The 20,419-nt window shown below is 35.1% G+C and overlaps 1 protein-coding gene across 3 annotated transcripts in view; it reads right to left on the bottom strand.

Annotated features, from left to right (window-relative positions):
- Positions 1–1,122: 1,122 nt before the first annotated feature.
- Positions 1,123–20,419, bottom strand: part of CEPT1 (choline/ethanolamine phosphotransferase 1) — a 36,249-nt gene continuing 16,952 nt past the window's right edge. For 2 of the 3 annotated variants that reach the window (XM_004769756.3, XM_004769758.3), the window contains exons 5-9: positions 10,778–10,862; positions 3,966–4,097; positions 3,129–3,287; positions 2,497–2,622; positions 1,123–1,897 (exon numbers count right to left, since the gene is read on the bottom strand). In XM_004769756.3, coding sequence (XP_004769813.1) covers positions 1,778–1,897; positions 2,497–2,622; positions 3,129–3,287; positions 3,966–4,097; positions 10,778–10,862 — 622 coding nt within the window. In that variant the 3' untranslated portion in view covers positions 1,123–1,777. Of the gene's footprint in view, positions 1,898–2,496; positions 2,623–3,128; positions 3,288–3,965; positions 4,098–10,777; positions 10,863–17,551; positions 17,637–20,419 lie in introns of all 3 variants that reach the window. The other variant, XM_004769757.3, reaches the window with a different exon arrangement.

Raw genomic sequence — 20,419 nt, forward strand, 5'->3', positions numbered from 1 at the left:
CCTGGGATCATGACCTGAGCCAAAAGCAGAGGCTTTAACTCACTGAGCCACCCAGGTGCCCCAGAACTTTCAACTTTTTAATGTGTGATGTGCCCTGGCATTTTCCTGCATGCACTTCTCTATCCCAGATGCTGGAGAAGTTGCTAGCAAGCAAAAATAGAGAGAGGTTTCTCTTTACTTCAACACTATAGCCAAGAAATTGAAGGTTTCACTGTTACTGCTACTCAAGATTACATGGGATTAATGGAGACATAAAAAGTGCGAGAAAGCAGAGTTCTGCCTATCAGCTGAGGCAGTACAGCTACTGTTCACCCAGGATCATGGCAACAGTATAAACAAACAGCAGTAAGAAGATAATCTTGTTTTAGCCAATATTTTCTTTTCTGCTGTCCCCCTCCATTCAAGCAACTTTACTATCTACATACCATGGAAACAGATCTGGATTATAATTAATGAAGATATCTGGTTCTCATTTCAAACTATAGTATACTGAGGAGCCAGAACAGGAGTACAACTTTTCAATAACTGCCCAGAGAGGCCTAAGCCTCTCAAAAATTTGGGAGAAAGGCCTGAGATTCCTAAAAGACATAATCTTAGGGTGCCTAGGTGGCTCAGTTGGTTAAGCATCTGCCTTCAGCTCAGGTCATGATCTTTGGGTCCTGGGATCAAGCCCCGAGTCGGGCTCCCTGCTCAGTAGGAAGCCTGCTTCTGCCTCTCCCTCTTCTGTTCCCCCTTGCTTGTGCTCTCTCTTCTAAACAAACAAATAAACAAACAATAAATAAATCTTTAAAAATAAATACATAAAAATAAATGATATAGCCTTTAAAAAAAAAGCCATAATCTAAAGGGTGACAAGTACAACAACAACAACAAAAAAACTTGTCAAGAGGGAAAATGAACACAGTTCTCCTATGTTTCATTTTTTTGTTTTCTGTTTTTTAGTTCTCCTAGGTTTTGAGTTAAACAACTTCAACAAAATAGAAAGATCGCAGGACACATAATGACAAAGCAGCTGACCGAATTTCCTTATTTATTAAAGAAGAGAAATAAATTTTGCTTGAATTTTAAAAAATGACATCAAAACTTAGTTATCTTTCCACTGAATAAAATTGAGAAAAAGGCTGGCTTTCAGGTCATATATTTATTTAAAAAAATAAAATGGATCAACAAAGTTACCACATTATTCTGCATGCTAACAGGATTTCCCAAGCCCATGAGAGATACCATTTCTTGAGCAATAAAATAATGACTTCCTCAACAATGTAAAGATAGGAAACCTTTCAATCCAAATTCAAGGTCTTTATCACTAATTCCATCTCACAAGCTCGTGGGATATGTGCCATAAGCTGAGCTCCTTAGTTAAAGAAAGCCTGAGAAGACACTAAACAAGGACGTCACTAAAAGATGATGATTTGTTAAAATTATAAAGCAACCATCTTTTGGCCTGCAAATATTCTACATTAGAAATCTCCACCACTGGGGATCTGCTCCCCAGGACAATTTTATTCTGAATCCAGGATAATTACAAACACATGGCAAATTTTCCTGCATGCTTCCTTGGGCCAAACCCTGTATGACAACATGTACAATTACAGGACAGGACTTGAAATTCCCATTCTCACACAGGATAGTTAAGGAGTGTTACTGATAACGAAAAGTTATACATCATTGATTATTATAAATTATATTTGTTCTTATCCACCCCATTCTCCTCAATATGTTTGGATTCTTTCCTGCAGAAAACACAAGGTTCCTATATAACACCGAGTTAACATCATTAATGATGATTAGAATGAGCTGCAGAGACCTTGATTCTGAAGACATGTATGTGCAGGTGAGACGCAATCTGATTGCAAACACTGACACAGTAGCGGATCAAATCAAAGAAAGAGAAGACCTGGAAAGAAGAGACACTGTTAGATTCTTGGGACCTTCTTAGGCCTTCCCTAAGCTTCCTGAAAGTAAAAAGGATGGGCTTCTCTGACTTTCTTCCCTTCTTTTCAGATTAGACTTCAACTCCATATGATTTAATAATTTCATTTTCTCAAGGGTTTTTCCTTTACACTAAGGATCATTAAACTCTTTCTCAGAGAGACAGTAAATATTTAAGGCTTTGTCTTCATTTCAACTGCTCAACTTTGCCATGCTAGCTCGAAAGCAGCCACAGACAATACAGAAATGAATGGCCATGGCTGTGTTCCAATAAAACTTTATTTACAGAAACAGGTCACTGGCCCACAAGATGTAATTTGTCAGTTCCTGCTTGAGTCAGAAATCTGGAGTTTCTGAGCACTGACGAAGGCAGGACTAATAAGAATAATGAAAAAAATGGCTCAAAGATGAAGCCACAAGGCACTCTTGCCAAGTCCCCTAATTGTGGTTTTTCTGGCATACCAAATCATGATAATTATATGATCTATCTTTCAGGACTGGCTGACAGAAACAAGAAAACAAGTGGCTTCCAAATCATGAAATAGGACACAGTATAATACTTACCAGGGCAATCCAAAGTACAATATATTCATCAATAAAGCTGTTGAAATATTGGTCCAGAAACAAAAGTGCTGGGCCTATGAAAGCTGTGTCGAGCAAATGCATTTCACTTTTAGTCATGTGAGCCACCTGCAAATGAAAGAGAAACCATGATGCAGGTGCTTTCATGCTAGAGCAACTGTGTGCTACACAGTAAATCAGGTTTGTGCTCAAATCACAAGTTTCAAGAATTATTCAGCAATACTTAATAGAAAGTTGCATTTCCAAAACTATAAAACTGACAAGAAGTATGGGTAAGAGCTATACACCAAAGGGACAGCCCAAGCAGCGAAGCCCCCCAAAAGATGTGTTTCATAAAGAGCCTTGAGTGTACAGACTAAGATTGGAGAAGGCACATAAACTAAAGCACCAAATTAAGCTGCAGTAGAAAGAAGTGCTGCGGAGGTCCATGCAGAGGTCCAGGCGGAGGTCCACGGAGCTTCTGATAATGTCAAGCTGTAGCTTCAAGGAGAAAAATGGCCCCCATGTTGATGGAGGAGAGCAAACTTCAGAACAGAATGGAATAAAAACTAGGGCCATAAAACCAAACCAAGATGAATATTAAAAACAAAACAAATAAAAACTCTAGTGCTTACCACAAGCTTATTAGTGATCTTAGCAGATACAAAACCGAATGTCAGTATATAAAGACAGGGATGCTTTTCAAAAAGCTGAACTGCTGATTTCTTATAGATCATTGCAGCAAGGGTAATCACTGATCCAATATGGAGAAAAGGAGAGAGGACGCTTGTTCCCTGTGCAGAGTAAAGAGAGGGGAGGGATTAACAACACTCAATACTGTCAGATACTACTTGGATCTGCTTAAGGCAGATCAGCTCAAATTTTTAAGAACCTCATGGTGCCTGCCAGCCAGCAGTATCTGTAACTGAATACCAGACCAGCTAATGAAGAAAGCAGCAGCAGGGTTAGGCACAAACTGAGGATTTTACTTACACTGCCAGGTTTATTTTACAAAGCAGATCATAGTTCTCTTTACTTTTAAATTTATTTTGAGAGAGCACAAGTGGGGAAGCGGCAGAGGGAGACAGAGAGAGAAATATCAAGCCGACTCCATGCTGAGTGTGGAACCTGATGTAGGACTCGACCCCAGGACCCCCAGATCATGACCTGAGCTGAAACTAAGAGCCAGGGGCTCAATTGACTGAGCAACCCAGGTGCCCCCAATCATACTTTTAAACATATGTATGTGTATAAATGCGCGTGTGTCTGTGTGTGCATACACAAAGAAATGCATGTAGGTGTATAAACATATGCATGTATAGATAAAACTGAGAAGTTTTAGATATCACTTTTATTTAAGACTAAGCAGAAACTCTAAATTAACTAGTATTTTATACAATTCAAATGAAAAAGCAATTACAAAACTAAGTCCTGGTATAAAACAATTGCTGGAAATCTTAAGATGTACTCACTGCTATTGTTGATCCATTTTTTCCAACACCACCTGTGAAGATTACACGGAAGTAATTTGTACAGGAAAATATTGTCCCTGCTACAGTACAAAGTGCAGGAAAAATTTTCATTTGAATATTCAGCACTGGAATCTTTAATGGGTAGAGAGAGAGAACAATTAAAATCTTTACAAGTTAAAATAAGAAAAATACAACAGATGTTTGATTCATAATGCCAAATATCCTCCATTCCCTCCAGTTTAGCAAATACTTAAATTAATGAACATTTCCCTCTTTCCATTATAAACGATATAACCAAGAGAAGAGGCTATATAGAAATTAATCTCACTTCTGACACCAACTTTTAAAAATTACTGATTCAACTTCATTAATTTGTGCCACAAGCTAAGCAGAGTTCAACTAAATCCCAGAAGTCTGGCAACAGTGGAACAGACTGTCTTCTGGACTTTGTATAAATGAAGTGTACTTTGCCTTTTTCTCTGTACATTTTTGGAATTCTGAATTCAAATCTGAAGTTTGTTATGAATTGTTATGGGAGAGAAAGTGTGGAGCATAAAAGACTAGTAATAGTTGCAACTAGATTTTTAAAAAATCTGCAAACTTAGGTGCCTCGTTGACACAGTAGGTAGCGCTCAGTCTCATAAAAAACCTGCAAACTAGGGAATGGAAGATGAAGGTTGTACGATTGTACTCGGAAGAGTTCCCAACTCCCAACTGTTAGGATACAAGCAGCTTGAAAATGCAGAGGGCAGCCAAGAGACATTCATATACAGGGCAAAAAAGACGTCAAGCACATCAAAGCAGATACAATTGTGTATCCAAAATTTTAACATGTTAAGTTTCCTTATATAAGCAATAAGCAAATAATGTATCTTTGTAGTTTACTACAAACACGGGATTGATTTACCTAAAGTAAGGGGTGGGGTGCTGGGGGCATTGGGATAATGTATTCAATCTTGCAAACACAATCTCCACCATTTCAAATGAAATACATTTGTACTAATTTTTGAAAATCATTTAAGATTTTCTTCCTTTTTGCACTTCTCATTCCACTTTTAAGAAGGTTCACATTTTGTCCAATATGGGTTGAAAATAAAGCAACATAAAGTGATATATTCTATTAACAGAAACAAATGACCACAGCTACAAAATTCCAAAAGCCCACAGGGTTTAATAAACAATGGGTTCTTATAATGAAAACATTTTAATTAGGGCTATTTATACTTTTTAGGGATACCATTTCAAAACCAAATAGGAAATGTCACATTTCCTACTTTTTTTGGGTACATATAAAACCCAAGTAATATTGGTAGACATAAATCTTTATCTTTAGATACTCCATTTCTTCAAAACTCTGAAGAACTCAGTTTGTTTACACAGCTCTATGACCTCTTGCAAAACTGCAGCTCTAAAAAAAAATTGTAATCAGCTGTTCAAATTTCAAGCTGTAGTATGGCAGTGTTTAGTTTTCTAAAATGAAGTAGGTCAAATTAAAAATTAAGCCCAGAACATTAAGGAGTATCCTAAATGGTCTTCTTCCTTCCCTAATTCATTTCTAAACCCAACAGCCCAAAACAAAACTTGTTTACAGTAAAGGAGAAAATCAACACCAGGGATCCTTTGAGCTCCAAGAGATTTTTCTGCTCTAGTTCAGAAAACTAGAGATATTGCAATCTTAATCTGATGCACCTGGCTTAAATTTAATACCCTGGATAGTTTCCTTTTCCCTCCAGAGACAAAGGACCTGTATGGCAAAGGGGGAAATACTATACTCCCTCAGATTGCAAAAAAAGCAAAGCATTAATCCATTACAGAGGTATGCCTGTGTTAGGGCCAGGATATCACATGAGTGCCAACCCTGGTGTAGCAGTAATCTGTGCCATAATACTACTACAACTATAATTAAAATTTGGTGAAAATGCTTTCAGGTAAATGGAAACTCTTGCCTGTTGAAAGAAGAAAGAATACATAGAAGTATTAAAGAAGCCAGGCAAATTAGTAAATGGCCTGAGCCACAACATTAGCGAGTTATAGACTTAGGAGGAAGGTATCATAAGCATTCTTAGGACGCTCTCCATTTCCTTCATAGAGGATAGCTATATACACCAAACCATAAGCTCCTGAATGTAGGATTTTGTTTGCACTGATTTTTATATTCTCTCTACAGCCATGCTTATTATAAGTGCTCAATATACACTTGTTGAATGAAGATTAAGATCTCCCTTTCTCTTAACTCTCTATGCAGTCTTACTGTTATGGGAGAATATGAAGACAGATCTTACCCTCATATTAAGAAGAAAAAGGATGTTAGCTACAAGAAAATCTAAGGCAAAGTGAAGGGAAAGCTAGAATGAGAGGAATCCCAAGGCTCACCAGGCAATCCCTTAAAACTTAGCACCAACTGAACCATTTATAAAAAGCTCTAAAATTGTTGCCATTTTCACCTCCCACCCAAGATCGAGGAGGGTGGGCACATTCTATCTTTCTCAATCTTTCCTTTTCTGTCTTCCTCCTCTTGGAACTCATCTAAAGCAACCCACGGGCATCCACTCTACAGAAATAGCAAGAACGCTACATTGAAAACACCTTTATCAGAGCTCTGGGTCTTTTAGACCTTGAGTCATGGTGTCTGCTCTATAGCCAGGGGAAAAGCCTCTGGATTCATGCTGCCACATTATGTGTTTAAATAGCATCATCCAATCTAACTGATCTTAAACAGGGTTAGAGATGGAAAAGCAGTTTTAAATTCTCCGATTTACCAGATTACAATGGACGTGTTTTGGTTCAACAGTTTGGATTAATACAGATTATCAATTATTAATTTGTTAAGACAAGTTTTCTTAGGGACATAATAAAATGTTCTTATAAGCTTTGCAAATTTCAGCAGAAATATAATGTATCACTTTGAGATTAGATACTATTAGCTGTCTTCAAAACAATGTGGCAATGACTGTAAATACTTTCAATATAAGTGATTTCCATCAAAATTCAATATAACAATGATTACAGTGTCTACCAAGTGTTTTACGAGAAATCACCATGTCTGAATTATTTAATTGTAAGGGCACTTTGTCAGTCTTTTAGTTTAAGAATGAGACACAAATAAATTATACTACATAGTAAGTCTTTAGTTCTACCTAAAGAATTCTGAAACTTCACCTGAAGTCTTTCACGACTTGCCTTAACTGGATTCCAGAAGGTATCTCACGGTTTAGTAAATATTTAATAAACTACTACATTTAAAAGAATCAAACATCAGTGAAAGTAACCATGAGGGGATTACATGTGGGTCCCTTTCAAAGTGATGAGATTCTCCTTTAAAAAAAAAAAAGAGTGATGTGATAAAAAATAGTTTCAAGACATTCCAAAAGAATATATACTCTTTCAGGAAAGCAATACAAAAAATCCACATATGGGCTGTTGTTTTGTGTCTTGCAATGTGTTAACCTTGCACTGACTTTTGTGCATGAAAATAATTTCTTTCCTTCGAAAAAAGAAAAAAAAAAAACACAAAAAATAACCAACCAAAACCAACAGAACTAATTACAGACTTTGGTAAAAACCCACCTTCTCTGAAGAAAAAAAAAAAAAAAAGCAGCAGCAAAAAATGGGTAATTCATAAACAGCAGATATAAATCACTTATCTTTGCAAAACAGCTGATCTTTTGGAATCAGCTATATGAAAACATTTGTACTGTTTTTGTTTGTTACCAAAAATCTGCTTCCTATCAGTAGAAGACTTTTAATGATGATTTGGAAACCAATTTCCATTTTATGCCTTCAACTTTAAAAGAGACAAAGATTTCACATTTGGGCCCGAAACCGGTATCTGTCCTCCATTCTGGAACACAAATAAGTCAGAGTATTACATGTAATCCTTCCTAAATTAACATAATGCCATTTGAAACACCACATTCAATGATGAATTATGGGCTATGTAAAAAGAAAAAAATACAATGGTCTGAGGCCAATTATGGGAATTGTACTGGTAATAGCTCAAAGTACACAATATTTTTCTGAGCCTCCAAATATCACCAGAGAAATCAGGCCCTTCCCTTTCAGCTTAATGATGGTAAAGTAGGGCCAGTAACACTAAGACAAAGGCAATCTGTCTCCCTACTGCAACCTAATCTCACTACTACTGAAACTAGATTGCTGGGCCTGGGGATTTTCAATCTTGGATCTGACAGTAACTAAGGTTACTTTTTAAAATATATAATAAAAAAGGATGATTATATTATTTAATTATCAATAAAGATAGGACAAAATATTTGATCCTTTTGAAAAAAAAATCATTCTGTTAAGTACTTTGATATAAATCCTAGTAAAATAAGGTAACAAGTGCACTTGAAGCAAATTCATTGCCAGACACCACCTAAAGAAATAGGGATATATAGGGGCTCAGTCAGTTAAGTGGCTGATTCTTAATTTTGGCTCAGGTCATAATATCAGGGTCGTGAGATCAAGCCCTGAGTTGAGCTGGTTGCTGGGCATAGTGCCTGCTTGGGATTCTCTCTGTCCATCTGTCCCCCCACAACAATAGTGCACTTTCTCTCTTTCTCCTCACACACTGTAAAAAAAAAAAAAAAGATCCTCTCTCCCTCTGCCCCACCCCCCCATCTTACACCTTTTCTCTCTTAAAAAAAAAAGGATGTGTGTATAGCCTATAACTTTATTTGCAATGCTTTATGCATTCCCATACTGATAAGGATAATCAGGTGTATATAACCAACACTGACTTGTTTTCCAATGATCAAGCAAGAAATCAGTTTTTTGGCTATTGGTATGACAAAACTCTACAGGTAATTTATACATGTTTAAGATAAGATACTTAAAAAATTTTTGGAAGAGGGGAGATTTTGGTATAAAGCACAAAGCCTAGGAACATAATAATCAACATGGTCAAGAGATACAAAAAATTTAAGTCAACATACAACTGACCCTCAAATAACACGAGGGTTAGGAGTACTCAAACCCCATTCCAGCTCCATGCAGTTGAAAATCCGCATATAACTTTTGACTCCCCTCAAAACTGAACTACTAATAACATACTACTGACCAGAAGCCTTACTGATAACATAATAAATTAACATGTATTTTGTATATGTATTATATACTGTATTCTTACAGTAAAGGATGTTAGAGAAAAGAAAATGATATGAAGAAAATCATAAGGAAAATACATTTACTGTACTGTATAAAAGAAAATTTTTTTTTTTTGTGGGACGCCTGGGTGGCTCAGTTGATTAAGTGGCTGCCTTTGGCTCCGGTCATGATCCCAGTGTCCTGGGATGAAGTCCCACAATTGGCTCTTTGCTTAACAGGGAGCCTGCTTCTCCCTCTACCTCTGCCTGCCACTCTGCCTGCCTTTGCTCTCTCTCTCTCTCTGACAAATAAATAAAACTTTAAAAAAAATTTTTTTTTCTTATAAATGGACCCTCATAGTTCAAACCTGTGTTATTCAGGGTCAACTGTAGAGAGTAAAAATAATAAAATTCTCTGTATCTATTTATCTCTATGTATGTATGTCCATATTCTATCTATGTCCATATTCTATCCACAGAGCTCAGATTTCACTAGAATATATCTTAGATTTCACTAAAGACCCTACTGGCTTTTGAGACTAATGTGTAGGAAAGATGTGAATTTGAATGATATTATATACATAACTGGATAGTTTCAGAATTTTCCTGGTTGACTATGGATTATTTTTATTCCTTTATCTCCTCCCTCTTCACAACCCTATCCTCCCAACAAAAGGCATTAAACAATTTCTGGTGATGAGTATACAGGGAAGTATGTCAACTACACCTCCTCAAGTAGCTAATTTACCATCATAAAGTGAATCAAGTGTGGGAAAGATCTTGTTCAGTCAATTCCCTTATACCCTAAAATCAATCTGATATATATATATATTTTTTAAAGAATTGTTTGTTTGGAGTAGTACATCTTTTGGTGAGATGTCACCAAATGAACTGTAAATTCTGAAGCAGTGTTGATACTGATCAGCAATTACCTGGACCAGGGCTTACAAACGACTGTGACTCAAATCTGGAAGGAAAAGTTGCAACCGTAAGAACGGCTTTCACTGATACTAGATACACACTGTTCTAAAGGCTTTACATGCATTACTCATTTAACAAAAAAGAATAACAACGAAAAAAGTACTGTGATTGTCCTCATTTTACAGAGGAGGAAACTCAGCCACAGAGAGTTGAATAATAGATGGTGTTCACATAACAGGCAGCAGAGCCTGATTGAACTCAGGCAGTCTGGTTCCTAAGTCTTGGCCCACATATTATATATATTATGTTCCCTCTTTCAGAAATTTGTGGGAAAAAAAAACCAAAAACTGTGTATATGGGTCAGGTTGAAAATCAAAGTCCTGGCTTGTTGAAAAAATTCTATGGCACAATTTCAGTAAGCATTTGTTATTCAGCTTTAAGCATATGACAGAAAAACTAGTAGACTCATATAGCTCAGAAAGAGAGAAAAAAGTCTCACCCTGTCTTTGGTTAAGTTGTTATACCACCTGCTGTTTCCTCAGATGTAAAATGGGTCAACAAATAATAATTGAAATACCCTTCAAAAACAATAGCCAAGGAATGGACCTAATGTACGACCTAACTCCAAGTAATAAAATTCACCATGCCCTAAAGAGAAGTTTGTGTCCTACCATTGCTGTGGTTTTTCATTTTCATAAAGAGTAAAATAATTTTATATATCACCCTTTAACTGGATTATCCTATACTGGAAAACACAAGCGAAAGACAACATGCATTACATGGGATACACAATGTGAACAAAGTTACCATAGATTGCCAAAAAGGTGGTCCTCCAATCACTGCCAGCAAATGCATGATTATTATGAAGATTTGCACTTCAGTCACATCAATTCTGATTAGGTACAAAAAGCCAAAAAAGCAGAATTACTCAAAACAATTTCAAGTTAATTACTTGCAAGCTTAGCAGCATTCCTCTATCATGCACAATAGAAAAAAATCTCAAATATTGAGGAGAGGGGAAAAGGAGGTGTCAAAAATTTGTTATGAGCAAAATTAAATAAAATCCAGAGGCTTTTAATTTAATTTGATGAATTTCACAGAGCAATAAAAACCCCTCCTTTCCATAGGAAATTTCTGACTCATTGAAGTTGGGCTGAAACTATAGCTTCACCTTTCCCACCAAAAATATAAAAACAAACAGACAAAAACAAAACAAAACAAAAAAACACCAGAAACAAGAAAAAAGGGGTTGGGCAGGATATGTGTGTATTAAATTTCGAGTCTCAAGCAGAGAGGACTGCATTGTACTGCTATATAATATGAAATCTTGAAACAAGTGCTTTGTAATACCAAGTGAAGGAAATGGTGAGTTTTTACAAAAATAACATTATCACTGATATCTTACAAAATTTACTGCCCTTTAGTTATATTCAGTTAATGCCTTCCATGGAAGGGGGTTTGAAAAAAACTTTTTTTCACTCAATTCTCAATCAAATTCTTATCCTTAGGTCAACTACTCTAAGATTTCTGGAAAGAAGAACTGAAAGCAGCCAAGAATTAGTTTTGAGGTTGCTGAAAATGATCTTAGAGTCAAGAAAAGACAAACCTGGTACAAAAACAGGGCAGTAGAAATTAGAGGTCTGAAAGTCTGAAAAAAAAAAAAGAATATGGACAAAAAGACTGAGGAGCAAAGCACAAACTGGTATTCCTTTCTTTCTATAGACTAGCACTTTGTATAATCTTGAAATCATTCTCAGATTATTGGATCCAAACTAAAATTCTCAGAACTTATCTTAGAGAAATGATTGCACAAAATGTTTACACAAGGTTATTTATTACAGCATTATTTATAATAGGAAAATTTTTAAAATAGCCCTCAGTGAGGAATTAGTTACAGAAACTCTGGTACTTCCATACAATGGAATATTTGGTAGTTCTTAAAAAAGGAGTGGGCAGCTCCCTACATAGTGATACTGAAAAATATCAAAGGTATATTAGGTGAAAAGGAATGCTGCAGAGTGTACAAATAGTATCTTTTTTGTGTAAAAAGGAAAATAATATTTTCTTTCTTTCTTTTTTTGCCAGCAATTACATAACAAATTTCTGGAAGGAAACATTACAAACTAAGAACAGTGGTTACCTATTCAAGAGGACAGTGTGGGAATGGACAGCTGGGAGATGAGGATGGGAAGGAGACCATACACTGCATACCTTTTTTATGTTAGTTTTAAATGAAGTGAATAATCTATTAAGGTAAATTTTTAAAAAATTAGTCTAAGAAAAATAGGTATCAACAGTAAGGGGATTCAATTCCCAGAATAGAATGAAACCCCCATTTCTAAAATTGACACTTAAAACATGTAACATGAGCTAGATATGTAAGCTTTCATGCCCATAATAAATACTAACCTGAAACCAGTCTCTCACAACTAAAAAAAATTGAGCTTTCTTTGCTTAAGAATGTCTTTTTAACAGAAGCTTATTAAGTTGCAAACAAATTGTGATGTAGTTCTCTTTAAATACACATTTATTGGGGGAAAAAATGGACTGAATTAGGCTAAAAAGAATCTGTAGAGCTGACCTGATGAATGGTGTTGCCAATAAGGGGAATTACACTCAGTAGCAGATTCAGGAGACTAAGCAGGTGTCAAAGATGATCGACTCTGTCTTGGGTGGAGAAGGGCAGACATCTTACAACATTTTGCTGGATATATGAAGTAGCCTTTTGGGAGGGGAAGGGCCAGAAGTATAGAATTACAAAATAAAAATGGAGGGAACCTCATGCAATTAATCTTTGTACCTCGGATGAATGTAAAAGAGAATAGGAAACATGAAAGATCTTTACAAAGCCCCAAATGGGATTCCTAGGTAAAATTTTATGGATTAGCTTGTTCGAAAATTTTGGAAGATAGAATTTTCAAACCCATCCAGATACTGTCATTGTATTTAGATCAACAATGCCTTAATGTTAGGAGGGAGAGTGCAGGAAAGCTTACTTACCAGTTGTAGGTAGTTAGGAATATTTTTTCCTGTTTGCTTATCTGAGTTAGAGGAATACTCAGTACTCCTGGATAAGCCCCTCCTGCTCTGAATCAGAACTGCCTATCACCACTCCTGGAGGTGTGGCTCTAATCTTGACTGTCAATCTAAAAGGTGCAGTAAGAGGCCATCCCCAGAGGCAGAAACTGAGTAAGCGTATTAGGGGACAGGAGGCAGAAGCTATTAACAATGAACAAAAAAGTCAATGATTCTATTAAGGAAAGAGCTGGTTATGTGGCAGTTAACCTTCCCACCTTTCCACTAAGAAGTTTCTTAGTGTGGGCTGAACTTATTGTAACATATATTTGGACAGGGCTCATTTCTCTCCTCTCGGCTGGGGAAGAAAGACAGTTATCCTGAAGGAAGACTGTTAAGGAAAGCCAGGAATCTGGCATTTCTGTAGTCACTTCCTTATTATTATTTTCAAAATAATAACATAGGTGATAAAATTCCCAAATGTTGGGACTACTCAAAAAACAAACAAACAAAATCATCCTCTATAACTATACCAAAAATAAGCCCTTCGAGATACAAAGAATATATGGTACAACAGCATCCAAAACACCAGAGTGATTTCTTTTACAAGACCTATGGGAAAACAGGTCTCTACAGCATTAGATTGCCACAACCTAAAAGTTTCTGAGGGGGGTAATCTGATGATAATCTACTTAATTTTCTATAACCATGAAGGTATTTGAATATCCTGAATGGTACTGCTTTAAATAATTTCTTATTTCCACTTCATTGTAGCACAGGTTATCAAAGTACAAAAGGAACTTCCCCAATTGCTGTGTAAAATCCAACTAAATTGCTACCACAAGCCAGCAATAAGCAACATTCTGATTACTGATAGCTGCCACAGAAGACAAAGGGAAAGAAGCAAGTCAGTTGTGGAGACTAAGCTCCCTCATTCTTCTGGTGGGGAGGCTCTAATATGGCACTTAAAATAACTTTGAATATTCATAATAAATCCCCTGGGCCCTACACTTCGAACAACATCTCAATGGTCTATTGAATGAAGAGGTAAAGAGATCAAGGTATCTTAAATGAATATGAGTAATTTTAACTTCTAACCAGTGAACAGAAACTCTCTAGTTGGACAGAACTCATGGGGCCTTCATCCCAACAGAAAGGCAGCCTAGATCAGTTATTACATCAGAATTACAGGTTTAAAATGTGACTCAGGGGTGTAACAACCCCAAACTACCTATGTTAACTAATTATGAAGAAAATTCCTATTTTGAGTTTTTTATTTCTCAGTGTTTAGTGAGATACCTAACAAATGCATTTGGTTTGAATCCCAACAAGACTCAGGAATAACTGAGGTATGTAAAGGGATTTAACTGACATTCTGTGAAATTCGGTAAGCATGTTAACCATCTTTTCCCAGAATGTTTTATGTATTTCCACTCTAATATCAGAAATAAGACAAGTTTATTTTTCTTGTACAGGTAACATACGCATTCAAAGATATATTTGCAGCTAATTTGCAAACATAATTTGTTTGTTAAACCACACATGGTAAGTAAATATAATTGTGTTATTATAATTTGGGTTGGCTATTACCTTGGTTAACACAGAATTTGCACTAGGGTTAAATTCATAACATCAAACAACCCCAGATTTGTACAACTTGACTTGTGAGCTATTGATTATTTAAAAAGAAGAATTTTGTTTGAAAAGACATTCACTGAGGGTGTCTGGAATCCAATTCAAGAATTAGATTGTTATTAACCACAGATTTGCAAGTATCTATAAATGGATCTGAAGTTCTAGGGAGCTTTTACATAACCAGAATACTTATTATACCAGAAACAGCATGGGTGGAGTGAAATCTTGGTAGACTGCCATGAAGAGTGGTCTAGAAGTTGATCATACTCCCTTCCAATACGTTGCTTCCTACCCTTGATAATGGACAAACTGGGTAAGGCAAGCTAAATGTTAAGTAACATTAACCAGACAAGTGAATGATAGCTATATTTTAAAATCAAGTGGTACATACAGAGAAAGTCTAAGCATCTATTTTTGAGATAAGCTGAATTATTTAAAACCGAATTATCTACCACTTGAATTATTACATGGATCTTTCACTTATTTGAGAAGAATAAAAACCACAAACAATAGTAACCCATCCAGTGGTTTTTGAATAGGAAGACAAAAACACCCAAAGGCTAAAACATAGTCAGTCCTCTAAGAGGAACTAAAATTTAGGTCTCACATTTAAGGGGACAGCAGACCCTTACATCCTTGGAAATGGAAGAATTAGGAGAGTCCTCTCACCTCTTTAGTAATAATGTTGATGGAGTTAAAGGAAGGGATCATGGACCTACTCTTCCTAGCACAATGAATTCTGGAAGAAATCTGGAAACTGTAGGGAATTACTAACACAGGTCTTAAAATTAATATAATAATAGTGGTAACAAACACTATGCACCAGGAACTATAGATAACACATTACATTTTGACTCTTAATCTTCACAACTATCCCAGGAGGTAGAACTTCTGCCACCATTTTACAGATGAGGAAATTCAGTCACACAGGTTAACTGACTTTTCCAAGAAATTGGAAGTGTTGTACCTACAATAGTGCTAAAACTCTTTAGTATGCTGATCAATTGGGGTAAAATCTGTCCTAAGTCTTTAACTTTTTATCACTAAGCAGCCCACATAGGATGATGCTTCTTACATACTAAAACAACTTTCCTTAAATTGGTAGAAAACAAAAGCAACAGAATAAGAAGTTTAAATGCTAATAAATTAACTGGAAACAAAATATAATGAAGAACTAACTCTTTCTTAAGCTTATTTCCCCCGAACTTTGTAAAAAAAAAGAAAGAAAGAAAAGAAAAGAAATACCCACAAAGAAACTATGACAGTCTCATCTCAATGATCAAATCAAAGCAACAAATATTAAAAGCAAATCTGTGCAAGTTAGCAACTGATAAAAGAGTGTATTTCCAAAAGATTTTTTAGGATATTAAAATTAAAATGCATTAGTTTCTAGAAACATTTTAATAGGAAGGCTTTATATATACAGGTACTTTGTTATCAGAAACAAACAAGATTAAAGTAATATGGTCAATACACTGAGTATTTTCATTAAGAACACTGGGGAGAAAGACCTTTGGTGAGTGTAACTAATAATAATCGTAAATGAGCCAACAAAAATGATAAATCTAGACAAATGCAGTAAGTGTAAGCTTCAGGTCTTTGAAGAAAGTACCAGAAGACAGGTTATGGGTAGAGGGGTGCTAACAGTGACACATTCTGAACTATGCACATTATTCCACCCTAGGAAGGACTCCCACAAATAATTGTGCAAATACATTGTGAACTCAAATAAAAATGGCTTTTTGTTTTGCTTCTAAATCATGCCTAGAGTACTTCTCAGTATTTTCCAAATTCTAAGCTTATTTTGTGTGTGGGGGAGGAAGATTTAGACTATCATTATTAATCTGTCCCCAAAGACGTCACTACCACTACTGATTAAATGGATTTACAATGCTACAAGATACTTTTCAGAAAAGAACTCTGCTACTAGACTTTAACTATTTCTACCACATTACTGAAACATTTTTGGGCACGGGGATTCAATATAGGAAACCTAATGCAGCCTTGTATTGCTAGAACGATCTGTAGGTGTCCACATGAACAGTTCCCCAATGTTCCGTGAATGCAAAATAAATGGAATTTAAGCTCTTTTTTTCTTGTGAATAAACCTTTCATACTGAAGTGTGAAGAATTCTTGGCTATTCTACTGGAAAACCATTTTCTAATAAATCTTTCTGAACTTTTAGAATTCTTAAGGTCAAAATTATAATTCTAATATGAGAGGAAAAGGAGAGGTTATTCACTCAGCATTAACTAAGGAAATATGTGTTTATTAAAAACAAACCAAACCTGAAAAAGGAGGGTATTCAAAAGATGGCTAAAGTAACATGAAAAGCGAAGGACACTAGTTTTAAAAGCACAACTAAGAGAAGAAAACAATAAACGATACAAATAGAAATGAGAATAGCTTCAAGCATTAATTTTCTAAAAAATGAAGATCATTGAAAACAGAAGCAGAAATGGTACTAGATTGCTTAAAGAACATATTCTAAAAGATTTAAGAGAATACACAGAATCTCTCCTACTACTGTTAAGAGTCCCCTCAACTTACTAATCTAAAGGGAAACTCTGCTTACTTTATTCTGTTTTCAAAATATAAATATCAAAAAAAAAATCTATTTAATGGTGGAAAGGTATCTGTTTTAAAAAAAATACTACATAGAGCAAAAATTGTATTAGGTATAGTAGGTGAGAGAGAATTTTTTTTAGCATCAAATCACCAGAAATATTATTTTCAAAAAATTTTAATAGGGTGGATTTTTATTGCCCTATATATATTAAAATTATTTTCTATTAACCTGTTTGTCTGTGAAATACCACCAGAAGGCTTTTTATTTTTTACATTTCAATTACTCTGTGCATGACAAAGGTGCTGTCTTTATTGAGTTCACGCCACTGTTCATTGGACAGCATGAATATTCTAGCAGTTACCGTGAAGTTCCAGAACCAAGGTCCCAGGGTTCCTGTGAGAAGCTGGCATATTATAATTATGATCTGGGACTCTGTAACATCGAATCTATGCATAAGGAAACAAACATTTCAAAATAACTTTACTCAGAGCTTTTGCCAAAGAGCCTTACAGGTAGCAAAAACAGATTTAGAAGGTAGCATTACCCATATAATAACATATAAAGATTCAATGATACAATTTATACAGTACTCTTACTATCCTTATGCAAACATGTATATTTCTTACCCACACCAAAATAGTAGAAAAGTTTAAAAATTCTAATTGTAACAAACTGAATAAATGACTTGTTAAAAGGGAGCTGGTAACACCAGAACTAAAAACAGAGTCAACTCTTAATTACCTAAGTAGTGAATACTACTTGCCAAATAATCACACTATCTTTAACGTAGGTCCCGTCCGTGGCAGAACCTACCCAGACTTCTCCGGAAAGGAATGTTTTCCAGAAGTTCCAGTGCACAGTCATCTATGTGTTTGAAGAAACACTAATCTATCCCCTCCACTGCCCCACATCTCATCATACTCCTACCTGTGCTAATCTCAGTAGAATTAGCCCATGTATATGGAAAAGGTAAGGAGAAACTGTGACTACTTCAGATACAATTAGAACCCAATCAAACTGGTCAACTCCTTGTCCTGTTTCCTAATAATCTCTAGTCCAGAATTTTATCCTTTTCACTCTTTCTCTTCCCTTAATTCCAACCAGCATTATAACTCTCTACTATACTGGATTAGTTTATTAGTGGTAAAAATAAGTAAAACATCCAATTCAATCACGAATGAAGTTTTGGAACATAGATGGTGACAGAAAAAGACTAGTGGTACGGAACAGGCTTCAAATCAAAATCGTCTCATCAAAATTAAGAGCTGAGGAATGCTAAAAAAGACAGAAACTGGTCTATGATTTTACCTGATGATCCAAGAGTCCAAACTGCAATCTAGGCTTTAGGTTAATGTAAGTAGGTGTTTTAAGATATGTTCTTTAACAACTTAATAAAATTAAAATGAGCACAGTTCTAATGACTGACTCATTACCAACAGCAACAAAAAAAAATACACAGGGAAACTAAAATCTGCAAGGAAAATCTCTGATATTTCTCAGTTTATGTGATAAGTCTTTAACTTTTAAAGATAAAAATACCCTATACAGGCATTCAATAGGAAGTTTCCTAATTCTTAATCCATAAAGAGTGGATTATACAATAACAGACAGTTTGGATTATAACAGTTTTTAATTAATAGGATATCTGCAAGTATTTATTCTTTAGAGGTTTCTTTGGAAAGAAATGAACTGGATTTGTCAGATTACCAATAGAGCATAGCCTATTGACTTTTCTTATTCAACTAGAAAAGAAAAATTCAGAAGTTATCAACTTATATAGAAATAAATGTGGTAGCAGAGTTATTAGCTAATGTAAATATGAAACATTAGAAGCATGAACTGAAAAATGTAATAAATACTCTGCCTGTTGTAAGTAGTAACTACACTGGAAACAACATCTGTGAAATTAATAGACTCACAGAAGGAACCTTAGATACCATCAAACACAAAACTCTGATTTACAAATTAGGAAATTAAAGTTATAGGCCTTGCCCAAGCTTATATACAGTATTATAATTTGGAGATAACATTTGAGGCAAGATATACTGATCTAGTTCAATTCATTATAATTTTTTTGTCTTGTGAAAAGAGTATCCTCCCCATTCCCCCAAGCTCCCCACACAATGATAATTTAAGTAAGAATTCTACTTTTCAGGGTGGAGGATTTTTTTAAGTCCAGTACTTTGCATAAATAGTTTTATCGGAGATTATTTAGAGTTTCTAAAAATTTAATTTATAAAAATGATTCCATATATATATGTAGAAATTATGGATTTTAAAATATCTAGATACACAGGGTTTAAGCCTTAAGAGAGGAAACATGTTCTCTTCCATTTAATATAATCCATAAACATTTTAAGAAATATTTTACAAATATTTACAAATGAGCTTCAGCTCTTAATTCTTATTTTTTTCCACCCACTTGTTCCTTCTGTGAAGTTCTAGTTCCTCCCCAGTCTTTCAAATTCCGGCTAGTAAATATCCTAACGAGCCCAGCTGGACCTAGAAAGGTCCCAATGAGCAATTCTCATCTAAGTCAGATCTGTACTAGCTCAGTCCAGGACTGTGAGGACAGGGGTCTGTCTAGATGTGAAAGGTAATAATATTCTCTGTAAAAGGCAGTTTCCAGCTGTGATCAGAGCAAAGTGTTGAAAGATTTAGCTCATAATTTCAGGGATAATGTATCCAAATCACATTGGCTTTCTCATAATATCTGACTTTGAAAGGAAATTACTTATAGAGGAATTAAACTATGGAGCCTATTTCTAGTCAAGATATTATAAGCAAACTTAATAGTAACTAAAAATTGTGATATTAAAAGACTAAGAAAAACAAAAATCTCTTATTTGGCAAATACAGTATGTGGTTATTAAACACACAACAACCTATATTGGTTATATATAAAAAGGAAAATCTTGTGATCTTTTTCACTTGTGTGTAAGCATCAAAATAAAACAATTAAAATAAAAATACTTTAAAATAAAGCTCCTATGGTACCTAAAGCTGCTTTCACTTTCTTCCAAAAAAGAAGTAAAAAAAAGCAAGGAATTAAAAAAAAACATTTTTAGTCAAATTCCATTTCAGAGTTTACCTTATTATTTTCTAATTAAACAAAATAAAGTTTGGACTTTCTCCTCCACACATATAAACTTCACTTCAATATTTAGCCTATTATACATCTGCCTATTCTCTTTGTTCTTGAAAAGAACATGAAATCTAAAGAGGCATT

Source organism: Mustela putorius, unplaced genomic scaffold (assembly GCF_011764305.1).
Source record: "Mustela putorius furo isolate JIRA1106 unplaced genomic scaffold, ASM1176430v1.1 tig00000585_pilon_pilon_pilon, whole genome shotgun sequence".
Taxonomy (NCBI): domain Eukaryota; kingdom Metazoa; phylum Chordata; class Mammalia; order Carnivora; family Mustelidae; genus Mustela; species Mustela putorius.